The sequence below is a fragment of the Uranotaenia lowii genome, chromosome 1 (assembly GCF_029784155.1).
Source record: "Uranotaenia lowii strain MFRU-FL chromosome 1, ASM2978415v1, whole genome shotgun sequence".
Lineage (NCBI taxonomy): Eukaryota > Metazoa > Arthropoda > Insecta > Diptera > Culicidae > Uranotaenia > Uranotaenia lowii.
The window spans coordinates 33,032,377-33,048,852 of record NC_073691.1 but is presented as its reverse complement, the minus strand read 5'-3'; the positions used below and the strand labels follow the sequence as shown (position 1 = coordinate 33,048,852).

Genomic DNA, 16,476 nt, shown 5'->3' with positions numbered 1-16,476 from the left:
GTGGTAATGGACGACGAAACCTACGTCAAAGCCGACTACAAGCAGCTTCCGGGACAGGAGTTTTATACGGCAAAAGGAAGGGGAAAGGTAGCAGATATTTTCAAGCACTTGAAACTGTCAAAGTTCGCGAAAAAATATTTGGTTTGGCAAGCCATCTGTACCTGTGGCTTGAAAAGCAGCATTTTCATAGCTTCCGGGACTGTGAACCAAGAAATTTACGTGAAAGAGTGTTTGAATAAACGTCTGCTGCCTTTCCTGAAGAAACACGGTTGTTCCGTACTGTTTTGGCCGGATTTGGCATCTTGCCATTACGGTAAAAAGCCGCCCAATTGAGAAATACTGGGCTATTGTCAAGCGGAACCTAAAGAAGACCAAAAAAAACTGCTAAGGACGACTAGCAGTTCAAGGCAAACTGGCTTTCTGCGGCGAAGAAGGTGGACAAGGTGGCTGTACAAAATCTGATGGCAGGGGTTAAGCGTAAGGCCCGGCAATTCGGATTTGGAAAAGCGGAAGCCTAACTGAATATTTTTCCTGAATTTTATACTAATTAAACTTGAAAAAGAAATTTAATTTGATTTTTAAAATAAAAGATTTCACCGATTTACACTCGTTTTCCCTTGACCAAATTTTGACCGTATCACCCTTTATTCGGCATCCCGAGCAACTTCGCCGAAGACAGTAACCCTCTAGGACTTCAATTGGCGGAGATATATTTTTGGCCACCAGTTTGCATGGAGATGCTCCGTAGTGCAGCAATGGGACAGATTTTTTTTTGGAGAATTTATTCAGTCCTAATGATCCGACACTAGCATCTTTTCTTTCAAAATAACATGCCGGTATTATAGAAGATCGTATTTTGAAAATGATTAAAACTGTATACAAGCAGAAGAAGCGAAGAGTACAGTAACATCCTGTATCTATCTTTCTCTTACAGTTCGACAACGCAATGGCATCCCGGTGTTAGTGATTATAATCTAATTTATTGTCTTAAGCTTGGTGAGACATTTTTTTTCCTTTAGCAACAGAAATGCGCAAAACCATTTACGAGATGTGTTTTTAGGGGCCGTTCACTAATTACATAAGCACATAGGGGGAGTGGGGGGGTTTCACATTTGCTTACGATATCTTACTAGGGGGGTAGGGGGAGTTTCCAAAAATCTTACGTAAGAAATTTTACATTGATAAATCGTAACGCCTATACGAAACCGTATTCTCCAGGTTTTTTCCACTACTTAATTGTTGGTTATTTTAGATGTTATAATATTTATGTTTTAATGTCTTTGAATGAATAAAAAAAATGCTGATTCTATAAAATCCATACAGAACCAATTCAAACCAACATACCACAATATTATTTAAAAAAAACGTCACTTTTCGCATCTCATCATAATTTTTTCTTCAATTGAGAAATTTATAGAAACAAAACGGAAAGTGGAAAAAAATCATTATTAAGCGCTTTAGAGAATGAATTTCTAGACAGTTTTTTTCAGTGATAGACACTACCAACTGAAAATTCGACAAACGGTTTACCAAAAACATCCATCAACTTTATCGCTTAGCGCTGAAATGAGTCCGAGCTTTTAGATTAGTTGACAACGTAAATGTGTTTAAACATTTTTGCACCAATTCTACCAGTAGAGAATGATTTTTATTTGAAATTTTATGATTTTCAGGTCAAAAACATGTATGTGCTAACATGATCTTTCACTCTTTTTTTTCATCAGAATTTAGATTTTTTTTTTATTCGATTGTGAAAATTTATTTAAGATTATTGTGCACATGCTTTGTCTTAAAGAATGTTTTCTGTAATCTTTTCATCTGTTGTTTTGTATATTCATTGTGCTTTTCAAATGCAGTCATTAAATTTTACTAAATAAATATTTGATATTTTCAAGCTATTTTTGAAAAAAAGCATGTTAATTTCTCAAAGAATAAAAAACGTAAGATCTTACAAGGGGGGGAGGGGGGGTTTTGAAAAATCTTACTTTGTCTTACCAGGGGGGGGGTTAAAAATCTCCAAAATTATGCTTACGTAATTAGTGAACGGCCCCTTACCTCTATTTTTTTTGTTCTTGCCATTACTATCATTATTGTTACGGGTACTGTTATTATCGTCAGTTATTTAATAGCGTCTAGCGGGAAAACTATTACTACTAATATTAAGAACAAGTGTACTTATTTGAGAGATATGTTTTGCGTATCAATCAATTTTAGTAGTTGCTCTTTAAAATTAAAGTTCCAATAATCATAATTGTTACCTTCTACAAATGGTAACAAGGTAAGGAAAAAATTCTTAAAAGTGTCAATCACTGTCCTGAAATAATCCCAAAAAATGACAAATCTTCATCTCGTTCTCATTCGCAGCGAAACTAATTGTTCAATTAGTCTCAAAAATTAATCTTTATCGTTGTTTACGAGAGCTTGGGTCCATATCAAAGGTTTCCATTTATCATATCTTTTCATTTTTGGGATCATGCAGAAAGTTGAATCGCATCTAAATTTGGGACCATTCGCCGCGACCATCAATTGACACAAAAATCAACGCGAGACTTCGTCAGTTTTTTTTTCCCTACGAAACTCATTCGAATTGCCGACCGATAAATCTCCGGAATTGACTAGGCAAGAAAAAGTGAACAGAATTTTTTGGGGTTTTCCCTCAATTTCCACTCACCCACAAAAAGGTGTCTTCAATGGTATTTTTTTCGAATGCAACATTCGGAAGCACCGCCATACCAGTTGACTCACATTTCACGTTAATTTACCTTTACGCTGGCTATTAATAATATTTATTGGATTGGTGGAGTCACGGCGAAAGATTCGCCGGGATGAAATGGTTTAGGTTCATTTGGTTTCTGTGTTACCTTGCCTCAGGCGTCCCGACGTGCTTGAAATTTACTGGGAAAAGTGAGAGCGTGAGGGAGGCCATATTTTTCAAACTGGCGTCCGTTTCATCTTTGGTCATTCACTGCCGGGAGGCTGTTGCTACTGTATTATTTTTTTCGCATTCGAAAAAGAATATAATTCAATTGCCACCGGGAACGAGCAAACGAGCCGCAACGTGACCGAAACACCTGTCGTTCCGGGAAGATTTAGAGGTGCGCGAAATGAAATGATTCCGGCAAGCATAAAAAATTACACAGAACAAAAAAAAAACTCTTGATTTTTCCAATTTTACGACGATTCGAAATTCATAGTTTAAATATTAATTGAAAAAAATTTGAAAATTGCAAAACATACCTACATGAATTAGGCCCTCATTTTTATTTCAAGTTACTAATACCAAGTGAACTCTAATGCTGAGTTTTCCCGAACTTGCTTCAGTTTGCGAAAAACATAAATTAGAAGGAATAGTTTCTTTCCTTTGAATTTTCTTAAAGTTTGGTGAAAAATCAGTGAATAGGGTGTCCCAATATCTTTAAGCAGGATTCAACCCTGCTCACTCCAGATGACGTTTAAAAAGCTGATTTCTACTTTGTGTTGTTGTTTATAATTTGACTTGGAACTCCGTGTATCGTGAGCTCAAGTTTTTATAATCTTCGTGAAAATTAGAATCATTTTCAAGGAAAAGCACAAAAATATCGAGCACAAATGATGTAATGATCCCCAACATATAAGTAGGGATAAGAAGGGTCCCAAATTCGATTCGGAAGTATAAAAAGGAACGCAGCTACATGGACAAGAAAAAAAAATCTGGGCGGAAAACGAGTCCGGTGGACAAAACTTTGGTCCAAAAAATCATACGTGCTTCCCCTAGTAGATAGACTGCCTCAGATCCGAATGTGGCTAGAAAGCGGAATCCCCTATCAGCACTGTGCATCGTGCCAAGGTAGGATTGAGTTTTAAGACATATAAGAAGCAGATGAAGCCGAAATGGAGTCAAAAACAAGGTGCTTCTGTCAAACCGAGAACTCGTAAATTCTATGATCAACTGCTGTGCAAAAATTCAATATGCGTTATCATCGACGATGAAACCTATTGCCAGTTTGATTACAAAACGCTTCCGACTGACCCTTTTTCCACTGTTTGGGATGTCCAAAGTGTTGACGAGACGGAGATATCAATTTATACAGAAAAATTTGGGGAATATGAAATGGTTTGTCAAACCATGTGTAGGAATGGCATGCATTCCAAGCTGTGAAGCCCTCAGATTCTATCGAAAATTTTGGAAAAGACTGAAAAAAATCATCAAAATCATCGCAAATCAGTCTTGCTAAGCTTATGACCAGTTTTCGATCAAACAATCGATCACTTGCCTGCGATTGATTGGCTGAAATATTATTTTATGACAATCAAATGACAAAAACTTGACACAACTAAAATTAGGATAAATATTTGATAAAAAAAAATAAAAATATGACATACAAAATAATAATGATTAAAAAAAATACAATAAAACCACAAAAATCTGACAAACATATGATAAAACTATGAAAACATTATGATAGGTGGTAAAATTATGTTGATTGTTAAAATATGGATGATTGAAAATCTTCAAAATTCCCTTCTACAACTTGTTTTAAACTGTTCAATGGATAAATTAAGCCTAAGTTTACTTTTCTAGATGAAGCAATTGGCGTTGAGGACCGAAAATATGAATGAAAAAAAAAATGCGAAATAAGAAAAGTACCACTTACCTGTGTAAATGATTCAATCAATGATCAAATTGATTTTCCAGCTTTATTTAGGCCCATATTCATCATTTCGAGGTGAATTTTCCAACACAGTTTTGTTGGAGTTCACGCTGCAGAAAGCTTTTCCGGATTTGCAAAAAGTCACCAGTACAAGAAAATATCACCACCGAAATTCCTGCTCATCTCAACTTCCGATTCAATTTCAAATCATACCAAAAATACTGCTACTCGTCTGAACAACGTAAGCTCCATTGGAAAGTACAAAATTATTCTGATTATCGGTCCAAGAAATTAAATTTTAGTGACCTTGATGAAATTCTATTTTTTTGATTTTGTGATCTTAGAATTTCCAAGTTCTTATTTCTTGACCAAAATCATCCAACACACCTGAGTTAATCCCAGATATTCGAAAATGGGCATCAATTCAGTTGAATTGCAAGATAGTGCTGCCATCTTTGACTTGAAATTAGAGAAAAAGTGTTTGACTATTTAAAAACATCAGTATTTTTGAATTTGAAGCGTGTTATTATGATTCAAATTCAGCCCAACATCTATGTTTTGTCATTTTGCATCTTACTAATTAATGTTTATGAAGAAATCAAGCAGTTTGATAACGTATCATGATGTCATGTTGATAGATATGATGATCATGATATCATAGAAATATTTCTGGTTATGAAATACCTTCCCACACTAAATTTGATTCCATTGGATTGAGTAGTTTTCGAGTTATGCTGATTTTTTTTAAAGTGCCCCTCCCCACTTTATTTTTCTTCACTGGAAGAAAGCAGGGGTACCAAAAATTCAAAGAACCATTTCTCGTACCTCGTACGTACGTTAAGACAAAACTATGAAAATATTTTGACAATAAAATGTAAATTTCTAAACAAACCATTACAAAAATTCGACACATAAAAAATTACAAAATAAGAACAACAATTGACAATACAATGATAGAACTCTGACAGAAATATAACACAGTAGACTGAGTCGATTTGGGGTCATTTTTGAATTTCTCAAACCCTGGGGTCTTAAAAGCTTTGTTTTGGTTCAAAACTCATCCATGAATTTTTGCAGAATTTTTAAGTAACGTTTACATGAGTAAGTTTGAGCTTTTAATTTGTATGGGAAAATTGAATATTTTGTACTGAAAAATCAACATCATTTTTGTTTCTTCTGTGGAACCGAGCCTGCTAATGGTTTTTGTGCCAATTTATAAATTTCATCAAGGAAACTTTCCGCTAAACAACTTTGTCGAATATCATAACTTCGTTTCTTTTTAGACAAAATAGTTATTAGCTCTTTAACAGGTGTATGTCTTTTGGCATTGATAAACAAGAAATTCAATTGAAACCACTGCTGGCTGCCTAGCAAAGTATTGCAAGACCACTTTTCATGCCATACTTCGTGGGGCAGAAGCAGTGGTGTCAATTGAATTCATGGTTTATCAATCCAAAAAGACATACACCTGTTAAACAGCTAATAACTTTTTTGTCTAAACAGATACGATGTTATGATATTCGACAAAGTTGTTCAGTGGAAAGTTTTCTTGATGAAATTTATAAATTGGCACAAAAACCATTAGCAGGCTCGGTTCCACAGAAGAAACAAAAATGATGTTGATTTTTCATTACAATATATTCAATTTTCCCATACAAACCTTAAAGTTCAAATTTACTCATGTAAACGTTACTTAAAAATTCTTCAAAAATTCATGGATGAGTTTTGGACCAAAACGTAGCTTTTAAGACCCCAGGGTTTAAGAAATTCAAAAATGACCCCATCCCATCAGTACGCAATATCGATTCCAGAGTGCGCATCGATCGATTTGAAAAAATGCTATCCCAGTTAGGAAATGCCAACCAACTTTAAAAATAAAAATCGCAATTTTACGATAAAATCGGGCTAAACAAGACCATTTTTTCTACAGGGCATTTTTTGTCAAATTTTTCAGGTTCGCCACCTGCCGTCGGTATTGCGAACCTGTAAAATCTGACAACAAAAAATTAGACAGAAAATGGTTAAATTTTTGTTCTAAGTGTCATGTCAGTGTGGTCAGTGCCTATACTGTTCATGTTATTTTCAGTCATTTAAAGCATGTGGAAGTTGGGCAGAAGCCACCGTTTTAGATTACGAAATGACGTCCTGGCACCGTGAATTCATTTTAGATTCCTCCTCATACCCCCTGCGATCTTGATTTCAAGATCCTAGAATGCGCAAGGTCATTTTATGCGGTTTTCCAGAATTAACGTGGTTTTTCGGAATTAACGCGAATTGTTTTTGCGCGATACGTATCCCCCGCTCACATTTTGATTTTACAAACTAATTTGCAAAGAGTTTTTCACGTGTGATTAATTTTTGCAAAACACCAAAGGTTTTTTTTCAGTGTTGAATCGCTTCGTATTTCGCGTGTACTGTGACCGGCCTTCAAAAACGAACTTGCGAAATTCATCCGGTTAATAAACATTTCGCCCCGCAGTTAGCTTCGCGATCGGTTGTACACTAAAAGGCTCGAATCCAGTGACGATGAAGGCCTTTCAGATAAACCGAAGAAACAAGGCAAATACTGTTCACATCACTGATCAAAGAGCATTTGCGCTGATGCTGAGTACTGTGGATAGCAAAAATTGTCTTTGACAAGCAGCGTTTTAGCGCAAGGATGCAAAAGGCTGGTTGCATTTAAGTTTACAGTTACATTATCAGTCTTAAAATATAATACGATACGAGCGATTGGCAATAGTAACACAAAAAAAAACCCACCCCCATGCTGATTTAAATTAGCTTATTGTTAATATGAAACCAACATCGGTTAAAATGCACCGAGCGTGCAATAACAAGTTAGGCGCACCCAAAAACGAGGAAAGCAAACGCAACGTGCAACAGGAGTTGTCAAACCGGCCAAGCGGAACAGATCCGCCATTTCGTGAAAAAGTATAGTTGTGGTCGGACGTGAAGCGTGTCTTCAGGATCCAGGACCGTGTGCCGCAGAATTTGTTGGAGAAAAAAATGGTAAGCACCACCCTGCAGTGCACCAACCATCTCGCACTAACCAAATTTCGGTAAGTTCGGTAAGTTGTACGAATTCAACACGTAGGCCAACACTTTAAAAGCGTTTTTTGCTTCCTCAGGGCTCTTTTTTTTCCTCATCTTCAACCACTTTAAAGGATTAACCGATAATCTTTCCGGCGCGGCAATTTCGGGCAGTGGCACGCGAACCGATCAGCCGAGGAAAGAATCGGCAGCCCCTGGTAGTCCCCAGGAAGCACCACAGGCGTGGGGCGATCAACAACCAAAGGCGGAGCCATCAATACTACCAACCAATCAGCGCCACTGGCAAAGGTCGGCTGAAGGCCGAAGAGCAGCAGAGGCATCTTTCTTCCACAACTTTAAAAGTGCCGATTTTCTGCGATTTTTCAAACTCTGGACACCATCAACTGGGAATCTGAACTGTACCCTTCTGATCCAAACGCTGCTGCTGTTAAGTTCACTCACATTGTCAACTACATTATCGATTGCCATGTGCCGAAACGCTCTGCAGTCTCAAATCTACGAGCACCTTGGGTCACGAAAAAGTTGCGGCAAATGAAAACGCTGAAGAATAAAGCCCTCCGTTATTACACCAGGCACAAGACTCTTCGGGCCAAAAATCAGTATCGCGAACTTAACTCAGCCTATAAAATATTAAGCACGCGTTGCTATCAGAGCTACCTAATCCGGATTCAGCGTGGTTTTAAAACCAAACCTAAATCCTTCTGGCACATCAAGGATCAACGGAAGGAATCCGGCTTACCATCATACATGTTCTTGGATGATACGTCGCCGATATCAGACCGTGAAATCTGTAATCTCTTCGCACAGAAATTCCGTAGTATTTTCGACTCTGGCTCAATATCCTCGAAGCAGTCAAATAGTGCAACAAGCAACGTCCCTCATTTGAGCACTTCATTTGATAATTTTGCAGTCGACGATGATACCATCTTTAAGGCTTCCGTGAATCTGAATCACAGTTTTTCTGCAGAACCGGACGGTATACCAGCCACTTTTTTTAAGCGCTGCATATCACATATGCTAACACCTATAAAACGAATCTTCCAATCATCGCTCAACACGTCTACGTTCTCCTCTATATGGAAAGAAGCCTACATGTTTCCGGTCTACGAGAAAGGCGACAGGAGGAATGTCAACAACTATCGCGGTATTTCTGCCTTAAGCGCTATTGCCAAGCTAAATATTTGAGCTAGTTGGTTTAGACCCTATCTTCTCGTACTTCAAACCATATTTTTCTTATGATCAACATGGCTTTATGTCTAAGCGCTCTACGACCACAAACCTGCTGGCGTTTACGTCGAAGGTGCAAGACAGTTTTGCTTCAGGATTCCAAACATACGCCATCTACACCGACCTGTCAGCCGCTTTCGACAATGTGAACTATGAAATAGCTATTGCCAATCTCGATCGCATTGGTTTTGTGGGTCTCTGCTGGAATGGTTTCGCAGCTACCTGTTAGGTCGGAAACTTGTTGTCCGAATGGCAGAATCCTTCGCTAACCAGTTTTTCGCCACCTCTGGAGTGCCTCAAGGGAGCCATTTAGGACCAATACTATTCTTGATTTATTTCAACGACGTGCTGTTGCTCCTCGATGGACCAAAATCTACTTACGCAGACGACCTGGAGTTCCTGCAGGACCAGTTCAACCTCTTCGCCTCCTGATGCAATATCAATTGTCTGCCCTGGAATCGTAGTAAATTCGCAGCAATTTCTTTTTCCCGTAAGCGGATTCCATCAAATGCAGTGTATTTTCTCGGCGATTAGGCTATTGCTCGAGTTGAGCACGTGAAAGATCTTGGTGTCTTTCTTGACAAACGGATGGATTTCAAGATTCACATTCAATTACATCGAATACGCCTATGCTATCTGGTGCCTTTATTACCAAACCGCCTCCGAGCGTATTGACGCTATCCAACGGCGCTTTGTGAGATTCGTCCGTCGACATCTGAGCTGGCAAGACCCGTTACGACTTCCCAACTACGAGAACAGCTGTGGCTTAATCGACATCGACACGCTGCAAGCCCGCAGGACCGCCGCACGAGCCTCTATCGTAGCTGATTTGCTTTCATCCAGAACTGATTGTCCCGCACTGCTGGAAGGTCTTCAACTCAACATACGACCACGTGGTTTGAGAAATCGTGACGTGATTTCCAACTCTACGTCCCTCTTCGTTTGAACAATTATGGGGCTAACAAAGCACTTATTGGTGTAATCAAGACATTCAACCGCTACTCCGAACATTTTGATTTTGACGTTGCGAGGGATGCATTCGGAAGAAAAATCCTTAAATTAGGATGAATATGTGATCTGATCATGTACAATAAATAATAATAACACCATATTGTAATTTACAATTTGTAAATAACGTCTCAATACTATGATACTCGAATAAAAAAAAAAATCGACGATTAAAATTTATTATCAATATTTTTATTATTTATTCAATGAGTATACGTAAAAACTGTTTCAATCAAAGCGTTATTGGATGGGCTTCAAAGCGAACCGCATAAAAATGGGTTGGTAACACGCCGCCCTCACGATGCTTTCATAGTATTCCAACTTCGACTCAAGTTTTCCCCCGTTCTTCTTCAGCCAACTACAGTCGAGAGGATTTTGGCTGAAATAGATTATTTTCAGTTTATCCCAGTGGGAAAGCTCCAAGTTTGAGAGACCGTTTCTGAACAACACGATTTCTGTCAACCTGGGCATCTTGAGCAGGTTTGGCGGTGGGAAGGTTTCGATTCGATTGATCTGCAACCTCAAAACGTTGAGCGCTGGCAGGGTGATGACTCTGTTCAAAGATACGGTCAGGATTTGATTTCCGGTGAGGTCAATTGTTTTAAGGTGACTGAGTCCTTCGAATGAATCCATATTCACCGATTGGATCAAAGCGTTTGTAATTTTAAGCATTTCCAGGCGTTTAAAATGTTTTATCAGAGGCAACTCAGTGAACAAATTTTGATCGAACGTTAGTTCTCGTAGCTCCGGAAGACTCCAGTGACTGAAATCGATCTTCCGAAGAGCACAGCTCTGAAGTTCAATGATTCGTAACGATCTTAAGGTTACTGGAGTTTTTGAATCATTGAGATGCAAACCCACGTTAATGGCATGAAATCGAATCAGTTTGTCGTATTCGTTGAGCTCACTCATGCTCACGTTTAGCGCTAGGATGTTTTGAAACGACAGTTGTTCCATGGATTTGAAGTGCGGAGGCCATTCGATAGCTGCATCATCTGGTTCCAGAGAAGTGATTTTCGGAATAAGTTGATCTGATACAACGTTGAAGATTCCTAGCGGCAGACAGTCCTCAATTTGAAGCACTGCCATCCGGTTTGATCGCCGGTAGAATGGGGCATCGAAATCGATCACGTTCAACCGGGTGGCTGCTAAGATCATACAGTCCATCACATTTTGCGAAATCTGAATCACGGAGACGTTAAGCGGACCAGCTACGAGCAAATGCTTCTCGGTTTTCTGAGGCTGCACATTGTCCCACTCCAACAGGCGGCATCTGATCTCCCGTGTTGCGCAATCAACTTTTTCATTTCTAGGAATAAAATTCATCAGTTAAATTGAATTAGTTGAAAGAAAAATAGCATCAAAAAATACCGACGGCCATTGTTGGTCCCCAGAAATCACCATTCCGATGAGAAAAGTGCTCCAAATGAGCTGTCCAAGAACTGCCGAACTAAGCATGGTCGCCAATGTAATGACGCATTCGAATCAGCTCCGCCAAAAATGTTAGAAAACATTGAACCGCCTATCATTAGGAAAATTGTGGAAGGCAATTTGTTTCTAAATTTGGCTGCCAAAAATAATTGGGTAGGAAATATTCAACGGTCTGGTGGATATCTAAATTTTGGCTTTGAAAGATTGTTTTAGTTTGGTAGTTCTTCTAGAAAACAATGAAAACTGAATTCGAGAGCAGATCTTTGAAGGGCTATAAAGTAAGTAGTTTGAAGTTCGACCTAAGTTGAATCATTTTGATGCACACTACCCAAGTAACACTTTTAGCTTTGCTATGGTCAGCAAAATTTCGTTAGAGCTATAGCGTTAATCTTCATAAAAAGCTAAAGCGCATTCTATAACATCACCTGGATTCTAATAAAGCCAAAATGAGCCTATCAGGCCCTATTCTAGAAACGTCATTATGACCAATCATTGTTGGTCATCAATGTTGGTCATCAATGTTGGTCATCAATGTTGGTCACCAAAGCTTTAAAAAAGCTTTTATTTTTTTTTTCGATTCTGTATGTTCTCGAAGTTTTTTTTTTTAATTTCTTCCAGCAACCATGATGGTTGATGAATGATGATTGCATTAGTGAGATATGATCTGGTAAAATCAATAGCCAAAACACCAATGTTTTAACCATATAATGAGCATCTTTTTTACTGCCAGTCAAGATTTCAGGCAAAATGTGTATGAAATAGTATCTTAAAATAAATGCGCCTCGACAAATCTGATGATCAATCATGATGGAACTGATGAAGAATGGGCCTGAAAAAAATATATATATTTAAATACTTGCATTGTGAATCCATCAACATGGCGTCATTATGTGCCCTTCGATTTTGCAACCAACATGGCGCTAGTCAATTCAATGCTTAGTAGCTTTTTTATGGTCAGATAAATGGCTTATTAATTTTATAATGGTTTAATGATGACCACATAAAAAGCTAAAATTTGTTTCTCTCGCAAACCAACCAATTACACGCGTATTTAGGATGAGTTCCTCATATCTGAGTTGTTTATCATTAGTAGAGTAAATGAGGACAGACATTTTGAATGATTGGTCGTGAATGACCCGTGGAATAAACCATGAGTTGAAGTCAAGTTTAGTTGTGTGACGCCATCTAGAAATTCAAGATGGCGGCTTCCGCTCAACTTTAAATACTGTAAATGACAAAAAATGGCATTAAACCACCACCACTATATGGGTATTGGGTGAAAGGGCTAAACTAGAAAAAGACGATTTTTTTCTGTTCGACCCCATCTTCAAATCCAAAATGGCGGATTCTTCTGAACATTAAAATAACTTTTATCACTGAAAATCAAATGACATTCTCACAAAATGAATATTGGGTGGAAGAAATAACTAGAAGAAATCGAATTTCGATATATGAAGCCATCATTAATCCAAGATGGCGGCTTTCGCCTTTCTTTTCAAAACTATGCATTAATGAAAATCGCTTGAAACTCTCACAATACGGGGTATAAGGTGAAAGGTGCCAAAAACCATATGATTATTTTTTATTTACATAGAATTCCGTCTCACGACATAACTTGACGAACATAATTCCTAAAATTCACTCGGTTCATAGCAACCGTTCTTCAATTTCTTGGGCACCCCAAGTTCGCCAGATCACGCTCCACTTGGTCTAACCACCTCGCTCGTTGCGCCCCCGCTCGTCTTGTTCCTACCGGATTCGTAGCGAACACCCGTTTTGCAGGACAGTCGCCCGGCATTCTCGCAACATGTCCCGCCCAGCGTATCTGGCCAGCCTTAACCACCTTCTGGATACTGGGTTCGCCGTAGAATCGCGCGAGCTCGTGGTTCATCCTTCGCCTCCACACTCCGTCCTCCTGTACGCCGCCAAAGATGGTTCTTAACACTCGTCGCTCGAATACTCCGAGTGTACGCAGGTCCTCCTCGAGCAATATCCATGTCTCGTGCCCTTAGAGAACAACCGGTCTAATGAGCGTCGTATACAGGTTACACTTCGTACGAGGGCTAAGTCTTCTCGACCGCAGTTGCTTGTGGAGTCCATAGTAGGCACGACTTCCGTTGATAATTCGCCTCCGGATCTCACGGCTGGTGTCATTGTCTGCGGTCACCAGTGAGCCGAGATAGACAAAGTCTTCGTCTATCTCCAGCTCGTCGCCGTCGATCGTGACCTTGTTATTACTGGACAAGCGGGTTCGGTCGGTCTCGTATCCGCAGGCCAGCATGTACTTCGTCTTGGACGTATTAATCATTAACCCAATCCTTACTGCTTCGCGTTTCAGTTTGCGGTAGATCTCCTCCATCGCCGCAGATGATCTGCCGACTATATCAATGTCATCGGCAAAGCAGATAAGTTGACTGGATCTGTTGAAAATCGTGCCCCGCATTTCGCCCATCGCTCGTCGAATAACACCTTCTAGCGCCACGTTGAACATCATGCAGGATAGACCATCACCTTGTCGAAGCCCCCTGCACGATTCGAATGAACTCGACAATTCACCCGAAATCCGCACACAGCACTGCGTTCCATCCATCGTCGCATTGATCAGTCTGATCAGCTTCCCGAAAAAGCCGTTCTCGTCCATGATTTTCCATAGCTCGTTACGGTCGATCGTGTCGTATGCGGCTTTGAAGTCGATGAATAGATGGTGCGTAGGGACTTGGTGTTCCCGGCATTTTTGGAGGATTTGCCGTAATGTGAATATCTAGTCCGTCGTTGACCGTCCCTCCATGAAGCCGGCCTGATGACTTCCCACGAATCTGTTTGCTTGTGGCGTTAGGCGGCGGAGTAGGATTCGGGACAACACTTTGTAGGCGGCATTGAGGACAGTGATCGCTCGGTAGTTCTCGCAGTCCAATTTGTCGCCCTTCTTGTAGATGGAGCATATTACCCCCTCCTTCCACTCCTCTGGTAGCTGTTCTATGTCCCAGATCCGGACTATCAACCGGTGTAGGCAATCGGCCAACCTGTCCGGGCCCATTTTGATGAGTTCAGCTGCGATGCCATCCTTCCCAGCCGACTTGTTTCTATTCAGCTGGCGAATGGCTTCCTTAACTTCACTCATCGTTGGGAGTGGCTCCTCTTCGTCGTTGGCTACGCCGGCGATGTACCTTCCCCCACAGTCTTGATCTCATGCATGTGCGCCGTTCAGGTGTTCATCGAAGTGCTGCTTCCACCTTTTGATCACCTCACGATTGTCCGTCAGGATACCCCCGTCCTTATCCCGGCACATTTCGACTTGCGGCACGAAGCCTTTGCGGGATGCGTTGAGTTTCTGATAGAACTTCCGTGTTTCTTGGGAACGATGCAGCTGCTCCAGCTCCTCGAGCTCCTCCTCCTCCAGGCGGCGCTTTTTCTCCTGGAAAAGTCGGACTCGCTGCCTCTTCCGCTGTCGGTGATTTTCCACATTTCGACGGGTGCCTCTTTGCACTACTGCCGCCCGCGCGGCATTTTCTTCGTCCATCACCCTCCTACACTCCTCGTCGAACCAGTCGTTCCGTCGAGATCGCTCCACATAACCGATGACGTTCTCCGCAGCACTGTTGATGGCTGTTTTGATGGTATCCCAACAGTCCTCGAGAGGGGCTTCGTCAAGCTCGCCTTCTGCCGGCAGCGCTGCTTCGACCGATTGCGCGTAGTCTGCCGCGACCTCAGGTTGCTTCAGTCGCGCGATATTTAACCGAGGCGGGCGCCGGTTTCGCGTGTTGTTTACTACGGAGAGTTTTGGGCGCATCTTCACCATCACCAGATAATGGTCCGACTCGATGTTGGCGCCCCGATAGGATCTGACGTCGATGATGTCCGAGAAGTGCCGGCTGTCGATCAAAACGTGGTCGATCTGTGATTGAGTTTGGTACGGTGATCTCCAGGTGTACTTGTGTGGGAAGCGGTACTGAAAAAAGGTACTACGTACGCCCATTCGTTTGGAGGCGGCGAAATCAATAAATCTGAGGCCGTTTTAGTTGGTCAGCTGGTGCGCACTGAACCTTCCAATTGTCGGTTTGAATTCCTCCTCCTGGCCGACCTGAGCATTGAAATCCCCGATGACGATCTTGATATCATGTTTTGGGCAACGGCAAAAACCATATGATAAAACCATAATAAAACATCCAAATGCTAGTTAGCTTTATCTGTGTTTCTTGGGGAGTGTGCCCAATGCGTAGCCGTGTTAGAGTTCGGCGTTCCCTGGGGTTGGGACGATCTACCCATCTAAGGGTGCTGTTTTTAAATCTCGCGGAGTTTATTGTTCTGTATCGAACTCCGTTATATCTGCATGTCCAGGAATCCATACCAGGCTAACCTTCTTCGAAAGAGCCTCGTCTGAGATGCTCGATAACCAGGGCTGATTTCAGTTGCCGGCAAGGGCCGCATAAAGAACGCTGGTAGAATCGGTGAAGATAAAGTGGGAACCAACGTCTGGACTCAAGTTTCGTAAAGCCTTAAGTATGGCGTAGGCCTCGGCACTAACCACGGAACAGTCGACAGGCAGAGCAAGACTTCGGTTGTTGGAGCCATCATGAATTCTAACATCCCACTCGATGATCATCGGTTTTGGATCCATCTGTGAAAATATGAACATGAGAGCAGTATTTTTGTTCAACAAAAGATCGAAAGTGAAGTAGCACAACTTAGGGAGGTGCTTTCACTTTGTTTGTATCTTGTAGTTTTTCAAAGGCAAATAGGAGGGAGACGAGAGCCAGTCAGCTCTTGGAGTAAGAGATTGGTACGGGATACAATGCAGGCGTTTTCAGAGCCACCCAAGGCTTCGAAAACAGGTGTTGAGAGATAAGGAATTTGGCCACTTTAAGCCAGGACTGGTCCTAAAGTGTATCCAATGGTTCGTATGCACTTATTATACAGGGGTTAATGTATTTTGAAAAGAGTTTCTCCAGCTCTACTGATAAAACCCAAACCGTACAGGGAGGCTGGTAGCAACCAACAACCATGAACAAAACGATAGAGAGGTTCACGATAGGCTAGGCTGGTTTTATTGCTAAGGATGCGGAGGATGTTAATTTTGTTGAGGGTAGCTTTACGAACTAGGTTCAAATGACATTTTAAACTTAGTTTA

At 40.8% G+C, this 16,476-nt stretch overlaps 1 protein-coding gene across 1 annotated transcript; it reads right to left on the bottom strand.

Moving 5' to 3' along the window:
- Nucleotides 1-10,157: 10,157 nt before the first annotated feature.
- On the bottom strand, nucleotides 10,158-11,375 carry LOC129759102 (uncharacterized). The gene is made up of 2 exons (XM_055756524.1): nucleotides 11,293-11,375; nucleotides 10,158-11,226 (listed from the first exon to the last, which is right to left on the bottom strand). The coding sequence occupies exons 1-2, from the start codon at nucleotides 11,373-11,375 to the stop codon at nucleotides 10,158-10,160; spliced, it is 1,152 nt and encodes a 383-aa protein (XP_055612499.1).
- Nucleotides 11,376-16,476: the final 5,101 nt, after the last annotated feature.